The sequence below is a fragment of the Astatotilapia calliptera genome, chromosome 2 (assembly GCF_900246225.1).
Source record: "Astatotilapia calliptera chromosome 2, fAstCal1.2, whole genome shotgun sequence".
In the NCBI taxonomy this organism is placed as follows: domain Eukaryota; kingdom Metazoa; phylum Chordata; class Actinopteri; order Cichliformes; family Cichlidae; genus Astatotilapia; species Astatotilapia calliptera.
The window spans coordinates 35,283,592-35,311,136 of NC_039303.1; the positions used below are offsets into that span (position 1 = coordinate 35,283,592).

General features: G+C 39.0%; 1 protein-coding gene across 4 annotated transcripts in view; it reads right to left on the reverse strand.

The window, feature by feature from the left end:
- tnmd (tenomodulin) overlaps nucleotides 1–23,843 on the reverse strand; it is a 77,420-nt gene extending 53,577 nt beyond the window's left edge. Inside the window, exons 1-4 of one of the 4 annotated variants that reach the window (XM_026146082.1) lie at nucleotides 14,598–14,626; nucleotides 14,357–14,397; nucleotides 14,109–14,215; nucleotides 6,781–6,915 (exon numbers count right to left, since the gene is read on the reverse strand). In XM_026146082.1, the coding sequence (XP_026001867.1) occupies nucleotides 6,781–6,915; nucleotides 14,109–14,156 (183 nt within the window). In that variant the 5' untranslated portion in view covers nucleotides 14,157–14,215; nucleotides 14,357–14,397; nucleotides 14,598–14,626. Of the gene's footprint in view, nucleotides 1–6,780; nucleotides 6,916–10,340; nucleotides 10,394–14,108; nucleotides 14,216–14,356; nucleotides 14,398–14,597; nucleotides 14,684–23,825 lie in introns of those variants that run through there. The other 3 variants (XM_026146102.1, XM_026146092.1, XM_026146074.1) reach the window with 3 other exon arrangements.
- Nucleotides 23,844–27,545: the final 3,702 nt, after the last annotated feature.

Below are 27,545 nucleotides of genomic sequence, written 5' to 3' on the forward strand. Positions count from 1 at the left end.
CTAAATCAAACCAGTATCCTGAACCTGGTGTTAAGAATGTTAATGGTAAAGTGCAAATGCATGTGATCTAGTACCTCATACTGCGTGCAAAACATGCTAAAAATGTTCTCTCAAGGCAAATAACGAACTGCGAAAGTGTTATACTACTTTAAAATTTTACTGCTTTCCATTGAAGTGTCTTGCCTTAGCTACTGCATTATCACATCATAAAAGCGATCCATTCTTCAGCTGTGATTTGTAATGGTTTTGGAAGGCACAGACAAATGATGTTCCTCATAGTATCTGATCACAAAATTTTTTGGATGTGTTGTTCTAGATGGCATTGACAAATGAAGTAATTTGTGTTGTTTAATTTGGACTGCTTGCTGCTAACATGCTCCCCATATATATGTCCTTATAATATATATAAGTTTATGTATATCTCTCCCTCTGTCTCTGTCTCTCTAGATATATAGATACATATATATATATATATAGATAGAGATATATATAGATGTGTGTGTGTGTGTGTGTGTGTGTGTGTGTGTGTGTGTGTGTGTGTGTGTGTGTGTGTGTGTGTGTGTGTGTGTGTGTGTGTGTGTGTGTGTGTGTGTGTTTCCATAGTTTTGTCAGCCATCCTTGGAGATGAAGGTCTCAAACTGTCAGATATGCAACTAAAGCTGTAACAATAGGTTAGCCCATAAGACCGCTGGTAAAATGGCATATTAGTTTTTTAAATCGAGACTTATGGCTACATAAAATCTGGCATAAATATCTAATTATAATGAGCTTCATTACATTCCTGAAAGCTGAGCTGCCTGGTTTACTTTACTCATTTTCTGTGTCAACACTTGAAGTGTCACAGGATGAAAGGTCCTAATTTAAAAAAATGTGTTCTGCTGATTTTACACATTTTTTTCCACCAATGAAGGAAAACGAAATAAAAATGAAAAGCAAGCCTGGTGGATCTAGATGTGCATGTAATTAAAATGAGCAACTTTGAATGTTTCCACACACTTCACAGGTCCAATCAATTAATGTTATTTGAATGTTCTTTAACATAAAGACATGCACCAGGCAGGGACCTAAAGGTGCTGCTTCTCTCTTCACATATTGAGCATGATTAATGGGGAAAACTTACAAAAGTCAATGCAACTTTTTAAATTACTGACAGAAATACAGCGGAGCACGCTGACATTTTGAGATTAACTCATTTCTAAAAATATGATTCATCAGAGTATGTAATGACACAACGGCAACATCTCTATCTGCAGTCTCAAATATATCACGAAAGGAAAGATGAACAGTGTGTTTCCAGTCTGCAGCTTCTGCTTTAGCATTGTGGCTGTGAATGCACGTTGAGCCTAGAAGAGATGCAGACTTACCGGGAGAGTGAAAGTGGATGTGAAAGCTCAATCACATTCTAAATTGTACAACAGAGCAGAGAGTCTACTTGGCAGTCACACTAGTGAGACAGGGAGGAAGGGGAAACAGAGTGTGGAAAAAGAAGGCGTGCATTTATGTCTGTTAACTCACCGCGGCGCGCATGCAAAATGCTGCACATGAGCTGCTGAAGTATTGGCAAAATAAAGCGCTGACAATTAAGATGCTGATCTTTCCTACACAAATATTATTCAGGCGTCTAAAAATGAAATCACAAACACACTAAAATGCTCCCTGGCACAATGAATGACTCCCGGTGGGCTTTGCAATGCTGTCACGCTCTCTGTTGCAGTCACCATCCCAGAAGAAAGGAATGTGTAACAACTGCCATGAAGCCTTCCTACCTCAGGCACTCCACTGGAAACAATTTAAAACAACTCTCTTTTGTTTTTCCTGGTCTGCCACCCTTCCCACCCTCCGCCTCTTACCCAAGTAGAAGGCATAATGCATCATCTTAGGAGGGAGCCCACTGCAGCCTAATTTAACAGCCAGGGAGAAACACCAGTGGACACTGGCCTGCTAATGAATGAATGAGCCTGACATGTAAAATCAGAAAAGATTACTGACTGAGAAGCAGCCCTCCCAAAAGGTCCTGCCAAACCAGCTGTTTAGATAAGCCCTGTTGCTTCCTCTGAATAATAATTCCTTCGCATCAGACTGAGTAAACAAACTCCTTACACTCCTGAGGAGAAGTTTGCATCGTCTTCTTTTATTCATTGAGAAAATATAAGAAAAAAAGCAGCAGCGAGACAGAAAGACAAAAACATATCATGATCAAATCTTGTGTGTCCTCCCCTGCTGCATGTTGACAGCTGGACACTGTGGGGTCTGCTGGGTGTATACAGCCTACGAACGATAAATAAACAAAGGGGGTGGGGGTTGGGGGCCAGCCTTGAAAAGCCATACACCTGTGACCAGTGGAAAAGCACCAGGCGCAGCAGTGTTCATTAAAGAAGCCGGTCCTGACAGTGAGGCCTTTAAGAGGCCATCAGGAGCGACAACTCAGCAGCTACCTTGGGACCAGAGAGGGAAAGGAATCAAGGTGAGCAATGCAATTTCAGCTTGAATAATGGACCACTTTCCTCTGGTTTGACATTCATGTATTTCTCAGGCAGTTTTGCCATACAGACCAATAGCACCTGCGAGCCATTCAAGGTTCCCCAGGAAAAACTGGTTTACAATGTCTACAGCCTCACAATTACTCTGGGTCTGCTGCTGGCTGCAAATAATCTTCCTGAAAGTGGTTCATGAATTAAAAATAGTACCAAATATATCACTTTTAATGACATGAAAATGTGGATTTTGTATACTATGTGCCACAGACTTTATGCACAGCATACATCACTGTCTAGGTTTAATCCCTTTTTTTTGTCAGAGGAACTGTTTATAAAAATAATTTAATTAAGGCAAATTATTCTCACTTTTCTGTTGGATTCACCGCCAGATTTCATTTTCACAGAGTTGCTGATGTAAACTGGTAATAACAGAGGATTAATTTACAAGGAGGCAAAATCCCCCAGTGAGACTTGTGGCCCAGAACAATAATGAGCACATAGTAAACAGAACTTTGCCGTAAGCCAAAAGAGAATGCAGAGGCACCTAATCTACACACCGAAACACACAATGCACGCTGACACGCAAACAATCGCATGTAGACAAGCGCAACCACGCCCTCTCGCTCTCTCTCTCCCTCTCTATCGCAAACACAAGCTCACACAGGCAGAGAAAATGATAGCAGGGTATCTTCCCCAGGCCTCTGTAATAACATATGTTTGCAGGTAATTAAAAGAAGCTCTCCAGTGGTTATCATGTCACACTGAAAAACAATGCACAGAGCAAATTACCTTTATGCGGTTATTTATACCACATAAAGGTCACAATCCTTTGGTGAACTGTGACAACATAAGCGTTCATGGCTGAAGCTGTGCTGTGGTTTTGACTTCTAATTGCAATGCTAAGGTCAGCGATCTATGTAATATGCGGTGTGTAATAAGTATGCGTGTTTTAGTAGCTTTTTGGATTTGTTTTTTTAATAAAGGTACATAGTTTGCACTACCGACTGAGCACATACAGTGAGGGAGTTACGTTACCCAGTATTATAGCAATAAGATCTGAGCACGCATTCAGCTTCCTTTGGTGGTTAAATGCAAAGCTGTTGCTGTGACCAACAAAGAGTAGCGCATCCACTGTAGGTTATTAAAAAGTAAAAACATGTTTTTAATCATGTGCTCCGCCGTATTTTTCATTCGAGTATAATTTTAACTGTCGCCAAGACGCTATTCGAGCATCTACTTTGCACCTCTCATATTCAGGATCTGTTAAAACAGCTGGAGGAAACAGTGAGAACAGGTTTCAAACTGTGAAGAGACCACATCAGGAATGTTCTCAACCAACTCGATTTCTGCTTGTGAATCTTTTGCTTTACACTTTTAAAGTGTTATCTTTTTTTAATGAGTTCCTCATAAATGTGTTTTGTACTCACTTTAAAACTGAGTAATTATTAAACTTCTGTTTTCTGGTGACACTGTGCAATCAGACTTTTTATTTAATCCCCCCCATACTGGGTAATTACATTAATTGAATATTTGACACAACAGCTGATGATAACTTAACACACTATGAAGCTATTAGGACAAATTTGTGGTCAAACAGTTGCATATGCTTGTCTTTTTGTTGACGTGGAAGTCGTTTACTCTTGCTGTTTTGCACCCGAAATACATATCTGGCTCTAGTTTCCTAAAAAATAATTTGATCTGGCTTTATTTATCTTTTGATATTTGGCCCATAGTGAAAAATAAGACATGTCACTTACTAATATTTACGGAAAAAATTATCTAATATTTCGTATATTGGTATCTTTGTTGGCAGATAAAGAACTCCAAAACATTTTAAGACATTCCTAATGAAAACATTGATTAGTGGAAAATGAGCCCGTAAGAAGGAATCTTATATCTCTGTGGAGGACTTTGGGATTTGATTCACCTACTATTGACAGTTGAGGCCGCCAAATTAAATACAGATGTTTTTGCTATGCTCTAAAGCGTTATTTATTCGCTTTGTGTGTGTTGTCAAAGTTTGGTGCTATGGGCTGCCGTCTCCAGCAGACATCCTGAGAACCCATAGCAGTTGTGAGCAGTTGCGAACCAGAACGAATCAAAAGAAGGATGCAGGTAGCTTACATTACAGCACAGCTGAGAGGGACACCATCACTGTTTACAACCTGTCTTCCTGTCTTGAATGTCAGCCTCTTATTGTGGGTAGATGCATTCTTCTGCCTAGAGCAGGTGTAGTACAGACGATACAGAAGTAAATAGACCCTACATGATAATGCTCACCTCACTGTTGAGTTTAAACAAGATTCAAATGCATGTTCTAGTTACTTGAGCACCGAAAGGCAAGTGGCATTCAGCATTCCTGAGGTGTGTGATATCACTACATTTAATATTTCCAAAAATGTGGAACTCACAACAAAATAATCAAGGTGTATAAAAACAAAATTGGGCCTGAGGTAAAACACGAATATTTGATATGAGGCGAATTTTGTGCATGTGCAGACTCTGTAGCCAATCTTGATTTGAACTCATATGCATGCAGCTGGGGAACCAGAGTTACATGTACAAGCATGTGCAGCATTTGTCTATATCAAAACCTATGTATTTCAAATGGGCACTCTCATATAAACCTTATGCTTAAGCTGAATTTGAGCTATCCCCAGAATGCTGATCTTATTGTGCCCCATATAAGACAACCTCCCCACCCTCCCACACACAACTATTTCCTAAAATAGATTAGGATCCCTCCCCTCGGCTTCTAATGCTGTGCTCTGCTGCCCAGGGTCTATACACATAGCTGCCAGACGCTGCTCAGGATTAGCTAGTGAGTCAAAAAGCATCCTGCTGCATATGATCTCACACCCTTTCACGAACCGAGGCATTGGCTGCTACGAGGATGCAGGAGAATTAATCAATCCATCCATCAATCCACTGTTTCAATCAATTTCTTTATTTCCAGCGCAGTGTTTGTAGTTTTGTTTTTATGAACACATAACTGAGTTGTACTGTGACTGAGGGAGCTTCCTTCCTATCTGACAGACAGGCGACTCTCTTTTGAAGTAACTGTGTCTCACTCCCTGATGCGGAGGCCAGACAATGAGCCTCCCCCCAGACCCTATTAAAGCAAAACCCAGGGTCCGCAGGTTTGATATTCATCGCCTGGGCAACCTCTACCATCAACACATTTTGTGCCACGTGAGAATGATCACAGCTTATTAAAGTGGAAATAATGACTGCTCTACCTCCGGCATGAAATATTTAACAAGGACAAAGGAGATGGCTCAAAGGTGATTCATATCTATGTTGAAAGGAGAGAACGTGGACAACACCGTCTTTACAGGAAGTGCAGCTGAACATTGCTTAACCTGAGCTTAGAAGGGACTGTCTGCAATTGAAATTTGTACCTCAATGGAAGCAGACATAGAAGAACAGTGGCAAAGGATGTTGTGAATTAATGTTTATTAGCTATCAACAAAGATGTTGGTATAACAGCAGCAGACTATACATCCCTCTCTTCATTTCATGCCATTTAGAGTTCACACAAAGCAGCCTTATGATTTCAGGTCTGAAATATGTACTAATTTTTAACCATCATTTCATTTAAATCATTCTGTCTCGTTACCAGCTGAGCTCAGAATGTATAGAGCATCCAATTTCTAGATGTGAAATTATTGATGTACTGTACTTTTCCTTCTAGCCCGAGTAAATTAGCTTTTTTGGCCCCTTGGGAAAATCAGGGGAAAAGAGGAGAGTAAAAATATTCTCCATCAAGTGTGATTGAATTGGATTTTACAAGATGAATTGCCAGGACAAGAGTTTATCCCAATTACATTGCCAAGAGGCTTCAGTCCTGCTGCAGCCACTCTGGTCAACAGCAATTAGGGTCAGCTTTGAGTTATCACGGTTTGTCATTGTGAAACCATATTTACAGTGTGAGCAGAAAGCAGATAAATGCAACAGGGCAACATTTACAATAGTAAAAAGTGGTTTGTGGTTTGGGCCAAGAATTCATAAAATTACAGATCTGACAGCCAAAACACGAGCAGAGCGAAACACAGCTGTCTTTTCCATAGCCCACACATCTTTTAATCTACAAGAATACAATACAGACTGCAGAGACTGCCTCGAGCTCTTTTGTGTGGCCATCCATTTTCCTTTCTCACATAGTTTTTTTTTTCTTTGATGTAACCTGATGTGGAAACTCAGGGCGGCTTTCATCTGTCTCTCATGAAGAATCCACTTACCACAGATGGTGGCAATAAGGCTAATGACTGGCATATATCACGGAGATGATATTTAGTCTTACCTTCCCCAGGCTGGGGCCCCACAGATATCTCAGGCTGAAAACACAGAGAGCCAAAACCAGGAAGACCAGAGCGAGAATCAGAGCAATTCGCTGGTAGGTTTGGTACTTCGCCTTCTTCCCTTTTCCAGCCTCAACCTGCAAAAGACCAACTTAAGATTATTAATGTGATGCATTTATAAATGCCCCAAATATTAGCAATATTAGTCACCTGCTGATGGTAACTGAACAATAACAAATCAATTTGGAATAAAAACAAAGGCCTAGGTATTGGTCTAAGCTCAAAGTAAATTGCATGGAGCACACAGACCTGTCTGCAAACACACACCACTATTCCTCAGCAAAATGTAGTGAAGCTGTGGGTGGGCCTTCAGCCTAAAAGTTGTGTCTACTGAAACATGGCTGCAGCGGTGAAGCCCATCATCTTGGTTGAAGACGAGCATTCTCCATTTTTGGTTTGAGTCACACGCTTTCAAGTTTCACTACAGACTCGAGAGTAAATGGTGAGTGTTTGCAGACATTTCAGTGTCTTCCATGCAAACCTGTTTGGGATGGAGTTCACAGGGTGACAGCTAGCAACCTTGAGCAACACATATTTTTCATATATATATATATATATATATATTCCATATTTTTGTATTGCCTGTATTATGCAACAAACAACAACCAAATGAATGTGAGTGTTGAATACTTATTTTGTTATCAAATGCCATAAATGCTCTTGCAAGTAAGAGAGTAACAAGGAGGTTTTACATAACGTGGGCAGCAGCTGTAATAAGATCAAACATCAACTTCAGCAACATTTGCTGACAGATTGTTTTTTCTGGGTCTTTCTTTAGCTACATAAATATATATATATATATATATCTTTTTAAAGCAAACCAGCCGATGAAATGCACCTTGGCGTAACAGAAATCAAAGCGACACAGACTGAGCGGTTTAACTGGAGGACAAATACATAGCAAGCTCTCCCAGGGAACAACACTGCACCCGCTATGCCACCAGACATCGCTGGCCAGAGATCAAAGATGGATGAAGCCATGCCACCCGATGTAGCTGTACAGAGGTCACAGGCAGATGAATCTTTGCAGAAGTCACAGTTGGGTGTTATACCAAAGGGCAACACCAGTGAACAGCAGGAATACAGTTTATGTAGCCACAGGTGGGTTGGAATTAATCACTTGTTAGAGAGAAGGATACTGAAGGAAAAGTTCAACCAGAAGTAGATAAAGAGTATTTCTTGACAGCTGACAAGATCAAGTTTGCACTTCTCTGCATACCACAGATGGCCCAAAAATACACCTCTATAGATGCTCCTCTGTGAACCTTATGCTGGATTATGCTTGAAACAAAGAGTGTGTCCAGCACTTTCAGAGATGCTACAGCTGTGAAACTCTGGTGCAGTTGCTACACAGACATCAAATCATTTTGTGGATGCTTTTGGCAATCATGTAGTAGTTATTGTGGACTGTCTTGAAATTTACATTTAGAAAGCATCAGATCTGAAAGCTAGAGCAGAGATTTTTTTCCACTACAAGCACACATACATCCTAATGTTTCTTATTGGCATTACACTACAAGGAGACATCACATCCTAACGCTGTGGAAGTCATATCACTGGCAAGCATGTGACTAAGAACAGTGGCCTTCTTCATAAACTATTACCTGGAGATTTTATTGGCAGATTATGAATTTGACATGAGCGAGAGCGTAGAAGTAATGTGCGCAGAAGTAACAAAAGAGGGTGACTCGATGCATATGCAGGAAATACAAGCGTGGCCTTACAAGTCAGTATGGTGTTCTTTGATTTTCCTTGAAGGGATTATCTTTGTGCTGTGCAACAGCTAATATATATTCCAGTGTTGTTATGAAATTAAAAACCATAACATAAAATATGAATGAATGTGACCTGCATATGCTGCATTAACAACATTATGCAACATTTGTGTTTCTATATTAAAGGAATGGGAAAATATATTCATGGAGCTATTATTGTCTTATGAAATACAGAAAATGCAAATATGTGACTGGTTTATGGCAACAATGTAGTACAAGTTTGGGATCCCATTAGCAGGTTTGTTGACTTACTTCACTGAGAGCAAAGACAAATTTTTCAGCGCTGTCATGGCCGCGTTTTGTGTTTCTGCCTGCCAATCATTTGTATGAAAAAAGGTAATAAATGGTTAAATCATCATTAAATCATAACTGGCTGTTATTGGACATATTCTAAGAAATTCTACCCCTTAGAAACTGTCAGACACATTACTACAATTTCCATGACAAAAGATAAAAGAAAAGAAAAAGACAAAAAACAAAAACAAAAAACCAGGTGGTCCAATATGGGGTAACCCGTTTTTCTCCTTGAGTTTTAAGGGAAGTGTGGTGATTTTTCAGCTGAGAAGAGTGTGTTGGTGAGTTTCGCTTTAGTTAAAAGAATAAAGATATTGTTAAAAATCAAATTTCTTCTACGTATGGATGAATGCAACCAAAAGCTGTAAAACCATCACTAGGTTGAAGAACTGAGGCTACATATAGTACCTTCATATAAAGAATCTTTTTATAGTTGTTGATATAGTACATATACAACAGGTTTAATTAAAGTTACAAAGCAACCTACATGGAAAGGTTAATAATGCCACTTCAATTCAAATAAAAGAAGTGGCAAATAATTTAAAAAAGGTCAAAAGAAGTATAAAAGACACAAACTATGCAAAAGTTCATCAGTCTGAATGTGGCTTAGAACCATTTGTTGAGGAGGCATAACTGGGTCCTATGAACAGGTGATGGAACCTCTCAATTGCACACTGCAGTTGTAACTTGGTTAAAGGCTTAGACTGTGGTGTTGTGGAGACTGTAGAAAAACCTTGGTGAAAATGCTTTTCCTTCTGACAGAGCTGCTGTCAAAGTCCACGTCTGGTAAGACACAAACCACAACACATTCAGTCGGCATCCAAACTACAAAGTTACAACAGTTTGACCAAGTTTGTGTTTGGGCACAGCTGTAGTACTTCTGCATCCAGTTTAAGTCGCTGTTATCTGCACGGGCCTGCAGAATGCAGTTGTTACAGCACTAAATAAAACAGCCTTTCTCAAACAATGCCTGAAATACCATGAATTTCTTTGAATGAAGCTTTTAGTCTAACATAGGTCTGTCTTTCTATGTAATGGTAATGTGACGGCAATTGCTGTTTTAACAGGGGCCCACACCCTCCTCACAGTTAACAATAGCAGTTCTGGAAACAGTGGTGGACAAATATAATTGGGTATTTGAAGATGCTATTATTCCAGCTCTTGATTTCCACCAAACAGGGCATGAATACCTGTCTCTGAGCTTTCACCACACCTGCCTCTGTCTCTGTTACTGTCACAAAGGTGCAGTAGGGACATTGGCTTAAATGAAAAACAGCCTGGTTGTGAGTGAGCAAAATCTGAAGTATGGTGACAGGTCAGAAAGTGTGGGCTTGTGCCCACACGGACTTGTGCGGCCAGCACATATCCCTGACATTCAATTCTCTACACAGATGCACTTACCATGTGCCTTTTTTTTTTTTTTTTAGCTGTACCTGAGGACGAGTCTGTCTTGTAGTCCACCTCAGTGTAGACCTTGTCCACATCAGTGGGCATCATCCAGTAGGCTGGAAGGTCAGTGACTGTTTTGGTCTCCTGGATCCAGCTTTTAAACAAAAGAGCCCCGGCCTGTGGCCGGCCAAGCATGTACAGCACTACACTTGGCCACTCAAACCGGTTTGAGCAGAGCTTCACTGAAGCATTGATAATACAAAGCATAAGCCACAAATAATATAAATAATACAAAAAAAGAAGAATAATGAAAAAGGCTGAAAATAACCTCCTCTTTTACTTGATATTAATACAGACTCTAGTCAAAAACAGTATAAAAACAATAACATGTCTTTTCTGGAGAACACACAGACTGAAATGTGCCCTAGCTGAGCTCAGTCTCTAATGATCGGGGGTTAAAAAGGGAATGCTGTTCCTGCACCTTCAGTTAATCCGTAATTGAATCTGACAGACAGATTGTATACATAGTACAGCAGAGTAAGTTAATTTTTTGTCTGCTGCTCAGTTACTAACTTATGACTTGCTCATTAATAAACGAATGCCATTCAGTGGTGACTCACCCACTTTCAGGAAATCCTTTTTTCTTCTTATCCCTGCCATGCCTTCATGGTGCAGATGGCAATAAAGTTGTGGCTACTGTGCTTCAGCATCGAACTAGTTGCTAAATCGCAAACAGTTCAAATAATATCAGCTTGTAAGAAAAGAAGTTAATATGTAATAACTTCACTCTCAGAGGCAGGGAACACGTAAGAAAGAGATGACAGGAGAGCAAGATGAGTGTTTTTTTAACGATTAGCTCGTTTATTTCATGAACTGGACATTTGCATTTGCATAATTTTCTAGCTCATGCTAGATTTGTTTAATTAGTTAATAACAATTCATGTACCAGCTTATTATTCAACTTATAGCTCGCTGAATTAATTTGCCTAAATCCAGAAAGAGCAGGAAACCTCAGAGCAGCAGTACAGGTCAGCCTGTCTGTACAGAACACAAATCTACTGGAGCTCACAGCACAAATTACAATGTGAATGATTTCTAAGTGATTCTTTCTCCCACGCTGCACCACCACACACAATCTTAGGGTTTCTCCCCCCCGCCTCCCAAATCCCACTTTAACCCCTCGTAATGACTAAATGTGATAGAGTGTTTGCTTTAGTGTACAGATCAAAGAGATGTCTATGTGGTTGGTGTGGATTACCTACTATGCTTTTTTAGTCACTGACTGAAAATCTGCAGCTACTTATCCCAACAGTTAGTAAATTGAAGGTGGGCCTCGGGAGAGTTGTAATTTATGCAGTGCTCAGGAAACAAGCACAGGTGGAAAACACATCTGAAATTTTTAGTTGCAGCAGCTTGTTGAGATCAACAGATCACTCTTTGTGTTTTGTAAAGGTTGGCCTTGCTCATTTTCACTTAACTTTAACCTGCTATTATAGGTGTACATAACATAAGCTGAAGCTCTGCAATTGGATATTTCTTGCAAAAGGCTGTTTGGGACTCGAGTTGATTTCTCCTGCTAATATTTTTATGTACACAGTTTGCACATTAAACCTTTTTTTTTTTTGTCAAAGAACTAGCTATTTTCTGAAGCAGTTTGTCTGCTTTAATGCCTGAACTTGCTACTTCCACTATCATTTCTTTGTCTCAGTTTCCTATTTACAAGTACAGCATTTAACCCAAACAGCTGCCATTTCATCTGGCTACTCCGAAAAATGTATCCACCTCTCAGGATTCTGATGACAAAAACATATAGCCATCCCTGTGCCAGGCGCAGGGAAGAACAGATTGCTACACATGTCACAGAAAGGTTACAATTATTAAACTTTTCTTCAAATTAAAACTCTGCCTGCAGTAGTCAATTCCCCAAGCTTAAGGCCACAAATTAATAAAGACAGGCTTTTGTTCCACCAGAGCTCAGGCAGGGAGAAAATGAAAGCTACTCATTCACACTGGAGCCCTTTTGAAGGTCTCAGAGGACAACAGAAAAGCAGATATGTCCAAAAAAAAAGAACCAACTTCAGTTTGCAAAATTAATCCTGCTTATCTTGTCTTTTAAATGATGATAAAGCAGCTTTCTTTTTCTATTGTGGCTGTGGTTGTTATAGCATTTAACCCTGGCAGATTAGGTAGCATTTTAACATACAAGGGTTCTGTATAATATGCAGGAATTATTTAAAAATAACAGTGGTATGGCTTTTTTTTTTAACCTTTGACTGGTATGCTGATAAAAGATTAGCCACAATTCTTCCAAATAATGCATTTGTTCTGGTCTTATTTCCTTATTTTAAATTGCAGGATACATGTGGCATGACTAACGGGAAGACGAATTGAATTTCTGGTAGCTAAATGCATTAGCAGCTTAACTTTAGGAAAGACACAGAAATCATTATTCAAGATAACTTATAAACCTAAATTATACTTTTGCTATTATTGAATAGCCACTGTTTTTATTTGACATATTAGAAACAGTAGCCACAAAAATGTGAGGTGCAAGTGTTGCACATTCCTAGGGCATGATGAAAAGCAGAGGGCTACTATCAGGGAGCCAGAAATTCCTTGCAATATAAATTTCTCAGAAAGAAAAAAAAAAACAAAAAACGGTGGCTGAAATCGTCTGGTCTCCTGTGGCAGGTTGCATAAGCAGTGGAAACTTAACAAGAGGACAAACCTCTCTGCCTGTGCTTTGAATATCGAATACTCAGAGGAAGAATGTAGGATTGAATAGACAGACAGACAGACAGAAATAAAGGCACGGATGGAGACAGAGTAAGCAGTCTGAGCGCACAGCACCCGCCAACTAGTGTTTAAAGGTTTAGGAGTTCAGAATCAGCCAGGCAATTCCTCTTGAGCTTTGTGAGGAAGAGTGCCTGGAGCCCCCTGCTGTTATCATGCAAAGAGTGAGCACTTTCATGAGAAAAACCCCACAACAACAACAGAAAAGGTAGCTCACGTAAGCAACAAGCAGAGGCAGGGGTTTATCACACTGGGCCACACTCATATGAGCATTTTAATTCCTGCTAAAGCAATTCTGTAATACAAGTCAGACGCCACAGGTGATTTCTTTTAATCATAACTATTCACGTACTGTGTATTCATCATGAATATCTGCAGAACAAAATGTCATCATTTCTTTGATGCACGGTAAAAGAGTTTACTTTTGTCATACATATAGAAAAAAATATAATATTACACCGCTATGAATGTATTTACCCCTGTGCTCATTTTCTGTTGCAAGTTCTCTCCAACAAATTAAGTGTGTGAGAAAAAAGTAGCAGAAAAAAAGATCTCAGAGCTGAAAATCCTGCCTGTCTTGGTCCTTTATAATAAAGTCTGAAATAAAGACATTTCTTGGTGTATATTTGTATGCTCCTTTCATTTGAGAGGCAAAGATATTATAGATATAAAGCAAATAAAATGGTCCAGATGAGACTACATATGAGAGTGGAAATAAAAGAAGAAAGCCAAGGTGAAAAGCCAATCCAAAAAGATTTAGATGAAAAATTTAATATTCAGGGCAAAACTCTCATCACTCAGCAAGAGATCAAGCCACACTTCTTGAATAAAAAAAAGAAAAAAGGTAACTTAAATCTGAAATACTGAATGATTATATTACTTTTTTGAAGTCACTAATAAAACTTTTCTTTGGACTTTAGAGAGCTCAAATTCTACATGGGTTAAAAAAAAAAATCAATAATTATTAAACATAATCAGTTAATTGCTATAAACCAATAACAAGAAGAAATCTGACTCACATCTTTCCACAGAAGCTGTTGACTGCTGGATTGACTGCTACCCTCCATGATGCAAAGCCACAGGATGAATCTTTCCGATCCTCTTAGCTGGGGAAAACACTAAGGCTCTGTAAGGCAAAGAGTCTCAGCTTCATTCCATTGCTATAATTTGGGAGGGTGCCGAAGGGGAGGGAAGTTTCAGATGGAGTGGAATTACTAAAACATTTGTGATACCCATTAAAAGCAAGGCAGATGTCTCTCCTCCCTACCTTTTTCATTTCAAAGGTGAAGAACCACAAAAGATTTCAAGCTGAAACACAAACCCTCTGTTAAATAAATTACATACTACACTGGGATGAAAAATACTGTGATGTTTCACTCAAATCATTCTTAGTTGGAGGACATAGAGTTTGTAGGCGATAAATGTATGTGTGTAGGTAGGTACATTGTTGGTACAATTTATATTTTTTTCTGTATTATTGTCTGAAGGATCAAACAGAGTTCAAGTACCTTCTCTCTGCTTTTTTCCCGTCATGGGTCTGAAACAAAAAACAGGTTTAGCAAACAAGAGCTGAGCTGACTGAATAGCAGCATAACGAAAGAATCAGCCCTATAAAATGAAAATAATTTGCACTTGTGCACATACAGAAAGAAAGTGGGAAGGAAGCAAAGGCATAGGTCGATTCGAGGCATGTTTTAAGACATGCTGCACTGCATTACTTCTGTTCCTCCATCCGAGAAATCGTCACAGTCTATAAAAATGCAAATATTGTTCATTTCAAAATCTCTTACTTCACTGAAAACTTTGCTCATAAATAATTTTTTACAAACTTTCCAGCTAGTGACATAACAAACTAAGCACCTTTAAAAATGCCACATTATTGAATAACTGAAGCTACTCAAATATGGACGACCTAGAACTTTATACAGCTCTTGGCGTGCTTAATAATCGTGTATGTACCCATTTATTTCTCTCAGCCGTTTGGCTCACCATAGCATTTGTTTTTGAAAGTGTCACTGCGACTGTGTGCGATTGCTCCTGCAGGTTCTTTGGCTTTCTGGTTAGTGCTGTGGTGGAAAAGCTCACAATACTTAATTTGAGTCAATAGTTCACATTGGTTTTTAGTTTCCTGTCTGTAATTCATGGTTTGTTTCGAGCTTAAGTGCATATACAATACCCAGCTTTTATCTTTAAAATTACCATTAGTTGCGTTCTTACTTCAAATAAACACAAAGAAAGAACAAAACACCATCCCAACCAGTGTATTCTGCAAACTCATTCAGTGGCAGTTTGGAATTTGTCATTACAAAACTGTTTGGGAAAGACTGTGGTTAATAACATTAATAAAAATAGTTAATTTCGGGTCTATGAGAGGACAGAAATAACCTTAAGTTGTGCAACATCACATTCAGTTCTGTTTCTACAGAACAACACTCACAAATCGTTTACTTGTCTAGTTTGGATGTAAGTTCGGTTGACTAGACTTTTTTTCCATTTTTTATGGTCTAAAAATGAAACCAAAAGCTTTTTGCTTTGTTATTACCCATTATTGCTTCAGTCTTGGAACTCAAACATGCAATTTTAGGTGTCTTGGGTGTAAGCACCATTATTTGATGACACTGAAAGTCTGTTGGAAACAAAACAGTTTCAACTCCTAAATAAACATAGAGAAGCATTACAGGAATGTGTGTTTATTTATGTCCAGTAGTGACACTTTTTATCAGGAATTTTATTAGTGACACCTATTCAATTGCTCCTTTTGGAAATATCATAACCAGCTGGTGGTAATTCAATGCATTTAGCCTTGTAGATGGTTGAATTTAAGAGTTACCTAAGCTCTTAATGCACATTGGTTTTGAATATTTGATTAAACTGACCTAATGATACTGCAAGAGGATATTAATGGTTTGATTTTTTTCTGTAATTGCTGCATTGCTGTAAGAGTAGACCTTAGAGATGAACCACAAACGGTGTGGAAAAAAATGCTCCAGAGTTGTGGCTGCAAAAAAACAAACCAACTCAAATAAACAACAACAACAACAAATCCACATGGAAAGCTGTGAACACATAGAAACAGAATAATCTGCTGCGTGCCTTCTGTTACACAGCAAACATAATTTGTATAATTTTATTACATTTGTAACATCTGATGACTCATTTCCCATTTGGAAACACTAACTTTAGACTGTTCTTCCTGCTCCTCCCGTAGGCCCCTAGAAACTGTGATTATGTTTGATTTGCTTTCATACACAGACACAAACTGTCCTTTTTCTTTCTGTGACAGTCGGGATAACTTTAAAAATGATTTAATCCAAGTGGCAGTACGCAGTTGATTACAGGACAGCATATTCTTTCAAAACCCCACTGATGGGACTCATCACTGAGGATGCTAGAACGCGTTACTCGTTACTGGGATTTAGATAGGCTCGTTATTCGTTACTTCGTGTGGTGGCATCGCGGAGCTTCCACAGATTCAGTAACATTAGTAAGTGGTGGAGGCCAGCAGGTGGATGAGGGAAAGAGGCAGGAGAAGCAGAGACCTGAGGCGGCCGCCGGTCCGAGTGTCAGGTGAACTGAACTTCAGGTAAGAAGTTATGACCTGCAGTCTGTCTGGGTCAGATATAAACCAAGTTTGGGTGGAGTTTATTTTTGTTATGCTGACTTTTTCGTACTGCGTGCTAGCTAGCATGACGGAGTTTCTATACAGCTGGGTGGGTGCTATGATGTTACTGATGTTGAACTTTATTTTGTTCATAAGGTTAATTATTAAAGTTGCCAACCGTCCCCTAAAAAACAGAATCGTCTCATATTCAGAGAAAATATTACGCGTTTCGTTTTGAGGTGAAAATGAACACAATTTGCCCCGTACTTCAGCTACAACAAAAAAGACACAAAGCTGGAGCTGCACAGCTGCCTCTTCTTCTCTCATTCTCCCCCTCCCTCTCCCGTTTCTACTTCAATCATGAGACTGATCAATGATCAGCTGATCGGCTTTTCTCTCTTGTTTGTTTATCGCCCACTTTGCGCCAGAAAGAAGAAACCAGCGGATGTCGCGTTAAACAACAGCAGCACGTTTAAGCTTGATCAGCTGTTGTTAGAATTGATTTAATATTAATTTCTAGTATCAGCTGATGTTTGCTGGAGCCACAGCTGTAAAGCTGCTGGTCATGATGTCGGTTTGGATATGTGGTGAGAGGGAAACATGAAGATGAAACCAGGAGATGTCCTTACTGAATCATCAGAGCTGTGATGGAGAAACAGGTTTACCTTTTAGGTGACATGAATGAGTTGAAGTTATGAACTGTTTCTGAGAGACAAATAACACCAGGATCCTTTTTTTTACGTAGCTGACAGCTGGTAACTGTGCAGGGGCGGGTCTAGCAAAGTGTTGCCAGGGGGCCAGGTAGGGCATTAACAGGGAGAGGGGGGCACAAAGAAATACTTTTCTTTCTTATTCTCATTTAAAATGTCTTGCTTTTAAAACATAATTATCTGAATCTTACAAAAAACGATTGATAGATTGATGCATCAGAACAGTGTACATCACTGTCACAACAGTGTTTATTTTCATTCAAAGGCTTTATGATTTTTCCTATAATGGCGGCCGCTCTCTAGTCAAAATGCCCGGGCTGATTTTTTGTCCCAGTCCAGCTCTGTAAGCAGCTCATCTGCAGTCTGGTGTTACCTACATCTTCCTATTCAGAAGGCAGAATTTCAGAGTTCTGAGTACAATCGAAAGCACCACGACTGCAGTTTTTGTGTTGGATGTAAAAAGCGCACGTGACGCTGTGACGTAGGCTAGAATCATGGCAGCAGTCAACGACGGTCCAGGCGTGGGATTTCTCTCGTGGAAATATGCAGATTATTTTTTCCTTTCTATTGGTAGGTGGCACAGTGCACTTGTGGCAAGTAAGCAAGCTGGCAATCTTTTTGGGTATCCAGTTACGGAAGCAACACATTAACAAGAGAAGTCTGAGTAAAACCAAAGATACTTTCCCTAGTAACTAGTTACTTTGAAAGTAACGAGTAACTTGAAGTAACTGAGTTACTTTTGATAGAAGTAACTAGTAATGTAACTAAGTTACTAATTTAAAGTAACTTACCCAACACTGCCTATTAGTAACCAATCAGTTGCGATTTCTCACTTATTTCTTAGCAACTATTCAGCAGGTTGTGATATTTATAGTAACATTTTAACAAATTTCTCAGCTTTATTATCATTTCGCTGCCATTATGAAGTGATGTTTTCTCCCAGTTCTATGCCAGAAAATGTAAAATAAGCAACTAATTTTATATGAACTCATCCTGCAGGACTGAAGGATCAAAGCACACCCATGATTTGGGGATTTCTATGAACTGACTGTCTGTTTTCATGCCATCTGAGATGGCATACAAAGCAAAAGCTAAAAGGTGTGATAAAATATTTTGAAGTAATCCCGTTTTATTAAAAACACAATTTCACAACCTTAAAGCTCCACTTCACACTAGATTTACAGAAGTGAAAACCGTCGGCTCGGTCAATACCAGCTGAGGTGGAACATTCCGGGTAAAATTGGTCAACCTGCAAGCCTTTAGTGTGGCAGACAACATTTGAGCACATATTAAGTCTGTCAGATCTGATGGCTGTGGGACCTCGTCAGCTCTTTCCCATTGATAGAAATCTTCACAATTACTGTGACATTTTGCTTGGGCAAATCAAGTGGCAGGGCTTTCAGGAATAGTGTTGTGTCAGCAGCAGTGTTGAGCATCCTGGGACCCTCATTCCCCTGATAGCATTCAGCACCAGACGGAGGCTTTGACACCCACAGAATAGAATAAACAGCAATTTAGTTTGGAGTATACACCAGATACTCAAAGATTAGAGCAGAGGTTGATAGGAGCAGCCTTAGCAAACCGGTAAGACTTGCAAAATAAACATTTACTCTGTCCTCATGCTTCCATCCTGATAGCTTTGATAGAAATTTTATTTTGTATTTGTCACTTTTCCAAACACAGATTGAGCGCCGTAACCACCAGTGAGGCCCGTTACAAAACCAACAGGCCAAGCTGGATTCTGGGAGTTTTGTTTTATTCCGTGTGTGGCTTTTTTTTCGTATAAATGGACTGTTTTGTGTCAGACAGCAATAGTTCTGCTCAAAAGAACTTGTACTTTAGGCAGACGCTTCCACTGGTACAGTTTTCTCTATTTTGCAGTGGCCATCTGGAAAAAAGATGTTCCTTGTTTGCTTTAAAAAAAACAAACAAAAAAACCTCTTAAGCCAGCTTCTAAACCCTTGTGGAGCTTCTGTCACTCAGAGAGAAAGCTGTGTTGGAGACCTACACATTTCCATCACACACATCCACATTCATTAGCAGCCTCTTCCCACATGAAGAGAGACTGTCACAGCTAAAGGAGAAAAAGATGCAAAAAGAATATGCTGAAGAGAGATTGAAATGTAGGGGGAAAATGAGCAGGGCTGAGATTTCCCTTTTCGTGTTCTCCATTTCTCTGTCTCACACAGGCAAAAACACCTCGACGGATTCAATTCTAGTTTCGAGTACAGAAACGAGGTCCATACAGGTCAATTGTGACACATAATCCTGTGTGATTTCATTATCTGCCTCCTGCCTCGATGCAGCTATACCACCTCAGAGGAAGGAGAGGTGGGGCAGACCGGGTTCATCGTGGAGAGGCAGTCACGGCTTCTGACTTGGTCTAGATGAAAAATCTGAGCGCTTCCAGTCGTCCGTCATCTTTCAGGATTCTCCTCATGCTTCATTGACTTTGGGAAGGAAGTGCACCTCTGCACAGGAAGTTTCACAGCACTCTGTTTCCCAGGAGTCACTTGGCTCTTCAGTAGACTGTAGAAAACGCCTGACACATTGTGCTGATATGATGCTGCAAAATCTTAAGAGAAAAATGCTCGGTGAGGTCCAGAAAAGAAGCGACACTCACGCATGAAATCCCGATGCTGTTTTTAATGCATAAGCATCAAAATATGTGTCAGCATTTAATGCTATTTACCTTGTACTTAAAAAAAGCATTATTTACTAAAATCTGAAAATATACTGTCCAATATATTTATATTCAGTCAATACAGAAATTTAAAAAGTAGTATAAATGATGCATCCATAGCAATGCATAAAAAAACAAACATCTATTAAAATATTCTTTTCCAAACAGAGTCTTTCATCCTAAATTCATCAGTATGCAAAAAGTTGAAACTCGCCTTGTCAATACAAAGGAGCAAGGTCTGTATTTGTTTTCCAACACAGCTTTTCAAGTGAGACCAACCAGCCCATTCTCATTCCAGAGAAAAATGCACAAGGTGTCCTTTGCTTTTGGAGTTGTTGTTGTGATGCAGTGGGTCAAGGCAATGTTCTCACTTCCAGCCAGCGTGTATGCTTGTTCAGGACCACATCACTTGGGCATAGCTTAACCCAAACCATGATCTTTTCCTAAACCCAAGGAGTAGTATTTAGTCCTTGAACAAAAAAAAGAAGCAGAAAGTGGATAAAAACTGAACTAATCGAGGAAAGTGCAACAACAAACCAAAATACAAACTCTGTGACTTAACAGGTAATCAACCTTGAAAGGGTGGGGGTAAAGGTCGGGGGTGAGGGGGCATTTGGAGCGTTTAGTATCACAATGACTCAATTAGTGAAAACTATGTAAGCCACAAAACTTTAATTACTTACACTGACCTGCAAATCAGCTCCTAATTTATCTGAACACATTTCAGACTCCATCAGCCGCTTAGCACCTGTATCGCCAGTATCCTGAGTTACACCATTACATCACTGCAGGCGACTGTGTCCAGATGAAGTGCAGTGGTAACTGAGCTAAGATTAGCCAAATCACCATCTTGAGCTTGGTTGTTACTGCCATGACTTATTGTCAATATGGGTGCAACTTTTTTTATGTCCATATTAATGGACTCGACCTGGCTTTTAAATAACTGATTAGCTAACCACATATTGGAGAGTGTAGCTGTTTTGGTTTGCTAGTTGCCTTATTTTGCATAGTAGGATTAACCCTTTCATATATTTCTTTATATAACAGAATTGTTTAAATGACTTGTACATTTGAGGAAACATTTTTTTCAGTCTGTCACGACACTAAAGCCAAAAAGTAAAGGAGACCTTGGCACGGGGATGGCAATTTAGTGGGCCATACTCTATGCTTTATCATGATGGTTTTCCATGGGACAACAGCAATTGTGCTCTGTCTCATAATACCTAACTATAAGGTTGCAGAGTGCTTCCATCTGTCCATCTGCAAATACACACTCATATTCATGGATAATTCTAACCAAGAGTTAAACAAGGATTTATGTCGGGTGGGTCCATAATTTCAGGGTCGCCATGAGTATACGTGTGCGCACAGCAGCAACATTTGAATCCAAAGAATTGTATATAAAGAGAATTTGATACATATAATAATCTGCTATGACAACCTTCAGCTCTGAATGTGGCAGTATGCTAAACAACAAGCCGATGATAATATACCCTTGCCCAGTCTGCAGTGTATCAAAATCAAATATAGCAGAATCTGATGGTAGTTTTTTTTTAGTGAGTTTTTAACACCTCAAGTAACACCTGGTTACCCAATTTAAGGTACAGCTTACTGTACCCACTGAAAAAGGAGGCCCTTTACCTTTATATCTATTTTAAAGACAAGATGGGACATTTGTACCTATCCAAGCCTGAGTCCAGTCGGGAGTATGAGAGTGGGCAGCACAAACATCAACATTACACTATGATGTCTCTGAGATCTTGAATAGCAATAAATAGCACCGGAACTCCATTTGGTTAAACTGTCAAGATAAAGAACTCAGTGATATAATGTAACTTAGATCTTCCGGTTTTTTAACTCCTTGGCAGGGCCCCTGCTGACTCAGCCCCTCTTTTTAGCTTTAGCCAAGCTGAAACTCCAGCTTCAAAGTGATTTTTGTTGAGGAGAGTCCTTTGTGGAGTAAACAAAATCCCAAGTTGGTCCCTGGCTGTTGTCAGTCCAAAAAAAAGTGATATCCACGGTTCTCTTAAACAACATAAAATAAAGCTTCCTTTGCATCCAAAAATATGGAAAATATAATGGTATCTTTAACACATTCGAAAAACCTCTATGAAGAGTGTACAAGAACTTTTAGGTCACAAACCAGAGCTCGTGCTACTTTAAGGAAATTTTTCTTTTTTGATGTCATAAAAAAGTTAAAAATACACACACACTGGAAGCGTCACGTTTAGACCAGTTTGAAGGCTTTTCTTTATGTGGATATGCTGACCTCAGTATCTGAATTGCATTCTCAATGTCAAATATTATGTCATCGGAAATGCACCCATCAGTTATATTAAATATATATATATATATATATATATATATATATATTAGGGGTGCAACGATACACAAAATTCACGGTTCGGTTCGGTTCGATACTTTGGTGTCACGGTTCGATATTTTTTCGATATCAAAAAAAATGTTCATGCCTTTTTAATTTGTCATTTATTAAAATTATAAATATATATTTTAACTCAAAAGTACAGTTTTTAAATTTAACCCTAACCCTTGTGCGTGTTTTTTATTTTGACAGCGAATGCGCACCTGCGGACCACTTATGTGCAGCCCTGGTTATTTAGCTCGTCATATTGCAGCCACAGAAATTCTTTTGTCCATGAAACCATAAAGCTGCACTTTCTTTTTGCCTTATAGTCTGATTTGTCATAACTTCTCCGTTTTGTGGTAAGCTTTTCTTTGGCTGTCACTTCTTCACCCTGACCTGTCTTATTTGGCTCAGCAGAACTAAAATATATATCTGTCTGTGAAGGTTCTCAGTCATCCAGGTCATCGTAGTCAAATATATATCCTGCTGCTTTTACACACGCACTCACATAAGCTCAGCGATTCTCTGCGCGATCAACCTCTCACATGTTTAAGCTGCGGGAGATTTCACTTGTCATGTTTGCATAGTAAGCTAACGATTAATAAGACAATGTCAGAGGAATTGGTGCGCAAATTATCATCACTCACAGATCAGTGCTGTCGCTCTCTATACACAGTTCGCGTGATTGCAAAGTGAAAGCAAAAAAACAAGCGCAAATTCAAACGCGACTTCAATATGTCACATATTGACAGTGGCTCACCGATGCCAATGACATAATTACCCAGCTACATTTCTGAAAGAATGCAAAAGCATTGACATATATTTTTCCTTCCTACAATAGCCAGACGGGCAGGGCAGAGATAGATTTTGGTAGCCCGACTGAAAAGATCGCTAGCCCCGGGACGTCGGGCAGGCGATATTGCAAGCCCTGTATCTGATTGAGGAATCACTCATCTTTGGAAAAGAGAGTTTATTACAGAGAAATGGCTCTTTCCAAAATAAAAGCTATACTATCCGCTTCTTCTGGGTTATATTCTCAGCAGCATATTAAACAGCTGTCTAAATGACTCGGCTAAGGTTAGTAGCATGCTTGCTTGTTTTTTTTCTGCTTCCACTTGTCTTTGCACTAGGATGATGTAAACGTGCAGTCATATTCGTTGTGTTCCCACTAGTGCTTTCAGGTTAATCTCGTTGAAATGACCTTAACGCCACAACACGGCAAATCTCCGTTAAAGAGCTACCGCCGATCGCCCGTGCATGGGGCTAGACGGCCAACACGTTAACGAGCTAACTGCGCTAACACACTAGTTCCCATGTAATTGAGCATTGCATGGCACATCCAACATACTGTTTTACTTTAGTCCATGACTCGCTTACCTTCAGGGTCATACGTCACATGAAAACCAAAATAATTCCAAACGCCAGATCTGAATGAGGGTGGGGGAGGTCCATGTTGTAAGGAGAGCTTAACTTCTGTCTTGCTAGCTTGCCCTGCGCTCTTCCTTCTGACATGCTGTCTGTGTTGAGCGCTCAGTGAATCTGCGTTCGACTACTCCGCCTAGGCTGCACTGTCGACCCTAGGCGGAGTAGTCAAACGCAGATTCACTGAGCGCTCAACACAGACAGCATGTCAGAAGGAAAGTTGATAAAATAAATTACAAATTTTGTATTGTTCGATACATATGCGTACCGAACCGAAAGCACTGTATCGAACGGTTCAATATCGATATGAATATCGTTGCACCCCTAATATATATATATATATATATATATATATATGTGTGTGTGTGTGTGTGTGTATGTATGTATATATATATATATATATATATATATATATATGTATATATATGTGTGTGTGTATATATATGTATCACCATGCATCTGTAAGGAGTTTATTTGACATACCTATGAACTAGATGAATTGAAATGTGGATTACGGTGTTGCAAATCTTCCCCAGTTTATACATTCATTTCCCAAATCTCACCTTGCGAGTAAAGCTACTTGCTGGGGGATTTTCTCAATTTCTTGCTTGATGGGACAGGTGTATTTACTTACATAATTGTATTCCTCATCCAATTTATAATGCGATTAAATATTAATACAAATCAGAGTTTGAAGAGAGGCAGATCTGGCAAAATTATCTAGACAGCAATATTGTGAAACTGTTCTTCTTGCTATGCAACTTTTTTCAATCACCCATAAATGGAACAGAAGCAGAGAAAGAAAAATATTCTGCTTCTAAGGATGTATTGAAAATGGTACTTCGACAGATAAAGCATTCAGAGTGAAAGGTAAAAATAGGTTCAGGTATTTTTCACTGCGATGATCTTGACTCATCTTGGCTGAGCTTTGTTTAGTTAGTGGCAGAGCTCTCCGGGGGAACATTGAGTTGCGTAGTCAAAGTGGAACTCTCCTGAATGAGCTTTGAGCATCAAGCCCCCAATATCCCAGCATGTGTGCCGCAGAGTCAGACAATAGAGCCAAACACAAGTCATAGCCAAATTGTAATTACCTCTGCACCCTGCAGAAGCAGACCAATTGACTCCTCTAGATGAATGACAACAGGTAAAGGGCAGTGATTAGCGGCAGGCCTCAGAAGCTTTGTTTGGTGCAGAGGGATAGGAAATTCTCTACATAGGGCAGAAGATATGCTTCAATTATTACGCTCTCTTATTATTCTGTGGGCTCTTTGTGTTCACAATTCTGCCTAGTACTAGAAATTTTGCTGCTTAAATTTGGCCAGTATTTCACAGACTGTGTAGTACAACCAGTAGTACCACAGTTTAGCTAATCATTGCTGGTTACCTAGTGACAGTATACTGAGAATACATAACTAAACCGAATTCGTTTCCATCATGTGTCAATAATATTTTAAGCAGTTAAAATTAACAATTAATTAGACTGCAATGAATATTTGTTTATATAAAATGGGAAAAGAGATGTTAACTAACTAAAAACTGACATAACAAACAGGCTCTGTATGGAGTCCACTGTACAAACAATAATGGCAAAGCATAGAAAAATGCTTTTTAATGAAATAGTGAGGAGAACCAGTGCAGTTTTCTTTCAAAATATTTTTTTCCTTTAGTGATAAGCTTGCATAATGAGTAAGAAAATGTAATTGAGTAACCGAAGGAGCTATAAATATATGTAAATTGCATTCATTTGCTGTTCACATACAGCAAAATGATTAGCTTTGTCTAGTGCAATAATCTGAGCAACCTTGAATTGGATAAGCAAAAGAAAATGGATGGATGGAGCGTCATCAAAACAATGGTGGTAACCCAGGTTACCCAGGTTGTACAAGATCACTGTTTTGAGAAAACTCAACACAGTAACAGTATAGCACCAATAATAAACAGCAAATGCTCATGCTGTGCGTGCAGGGCAGAGTTAATGCTAACTGAATTAGCCAATGCTCATAATCAAAGTGAAAGTCATCATTCACTTGCTTTCATGTAACCACTGCAGTGATTAAATAGACACTGACAAAGCTGGTTGCGTTCAAACAACCACATCTGGTAGCACTCTCACACACTTTGAGGGTAGAAGTCAGTGAATTAGCTGCTAAATATACACATAGGCCTTAATGTATACAGACTGCCTCAACTCACTGTTTTAAGGAGATTTCCTACTTGAATAGCTTTGTAAACTGTTGCCATAGTACATTTTTCTACTGCGGAGAAAAGTTTGTCAGCCCTCAAGAAGCCTTAGTGGCATGGGGGCTGCTTTCAGCTGCTGGTTTCCTTTGTTCACTACATGTGTGATTAGAGGTTATGAAAGAAAATATATGGGCACCGCCCATCCAACATCAACACCGCACGACTTGAAACTCAGCGTTCCCACTCTTTGGATTCCCATTACCTTAGAGTGTAATTGGCTGAACTCTCATCAACATCCACACCCACACGCACAGCCTTTCATTTATTATAGAGACACATTTCATATTTATACGTACATTTCACCAAACTGACAAGCTCAAAATTTGTATTATGAAATTAAACCGACTAATTTACCAAAGGTTAATAAACTTTGAGAGAGACAGAAGGCTAATTGCAAACACCTTGACTATAACAAATGTTTAGAAATTATTACACTGTGTCTCATGTTACAGACTAAACTAAATGGAATTTGAAAATATTTTATTTATGTTTCATTTAATAAATGATTTAATAAATCAGTAGCTAATTATTTTCATCTGATGTGTTACTGGAAACAAAGAAGTAATTGATCTAAATAGTTATAAATAAGAGCCTGTCTGATCAGTAGAGTTCAACTTTTCATTGCATAAGAGTTTTAGACCCCATTAAACTAAAACTTGTATTCCACTTCCCATCCTTTCCCTACTTAAAGCAGCGTGAGACCATTTTCTTGTCGGTCATTAAATATTAATAAAATTAATTACCATCAGTAGGGGTGTAATGATTCATTCTGTGCACGGCTCCATTACTTATGAATTATGCTGATTCAACTGCATCCATCTGGTAAAATAAAGAAACAGAATGAATCCCTTCAGCAACAATCAATATCAAATTATTTGAAGTCAACCATTCATGACTTTTTATAAAACTTGTTAAATATTTCTTATATATTGCAGCAGAGCCAGGGCGTCATTTGATCCATTTCTAATTTGCATGTGTGACGGCATGAGGGCAGTTTGCATGGCTGTTGCTTTCTTAAGAAATCTATATCTAAATAATGGGATTTCTTTTTGAACAAACACTTAAATGGTGGGAAATTTTGATGTATATGGATCTGATGATAAATCTACATACATATGCACATTGTTATTTACATTATTGATGAATGTCATTATTTAATGTTTAGTATAATTTGTCATTAACTATAATCTAATGCTTTCTTATTACAGGGTTTTTTCCTGTTCTGAGAGTGTACTGCTGTGGTTCATGTGGATTCACTTTCAACAGCATTTCTGGCCACAGTTACAAACACTATGCACTGGCGAGTCACTCAAACTGGAAAAATCCAGATCTTTTTCTTAGCAGTGAGTATAGGGGAACAGCATTTTAAAAGTTAGTTATTCTATATAAATAGCAACTTTGCTGACATATAACTAAATATTATAACCGACTGTA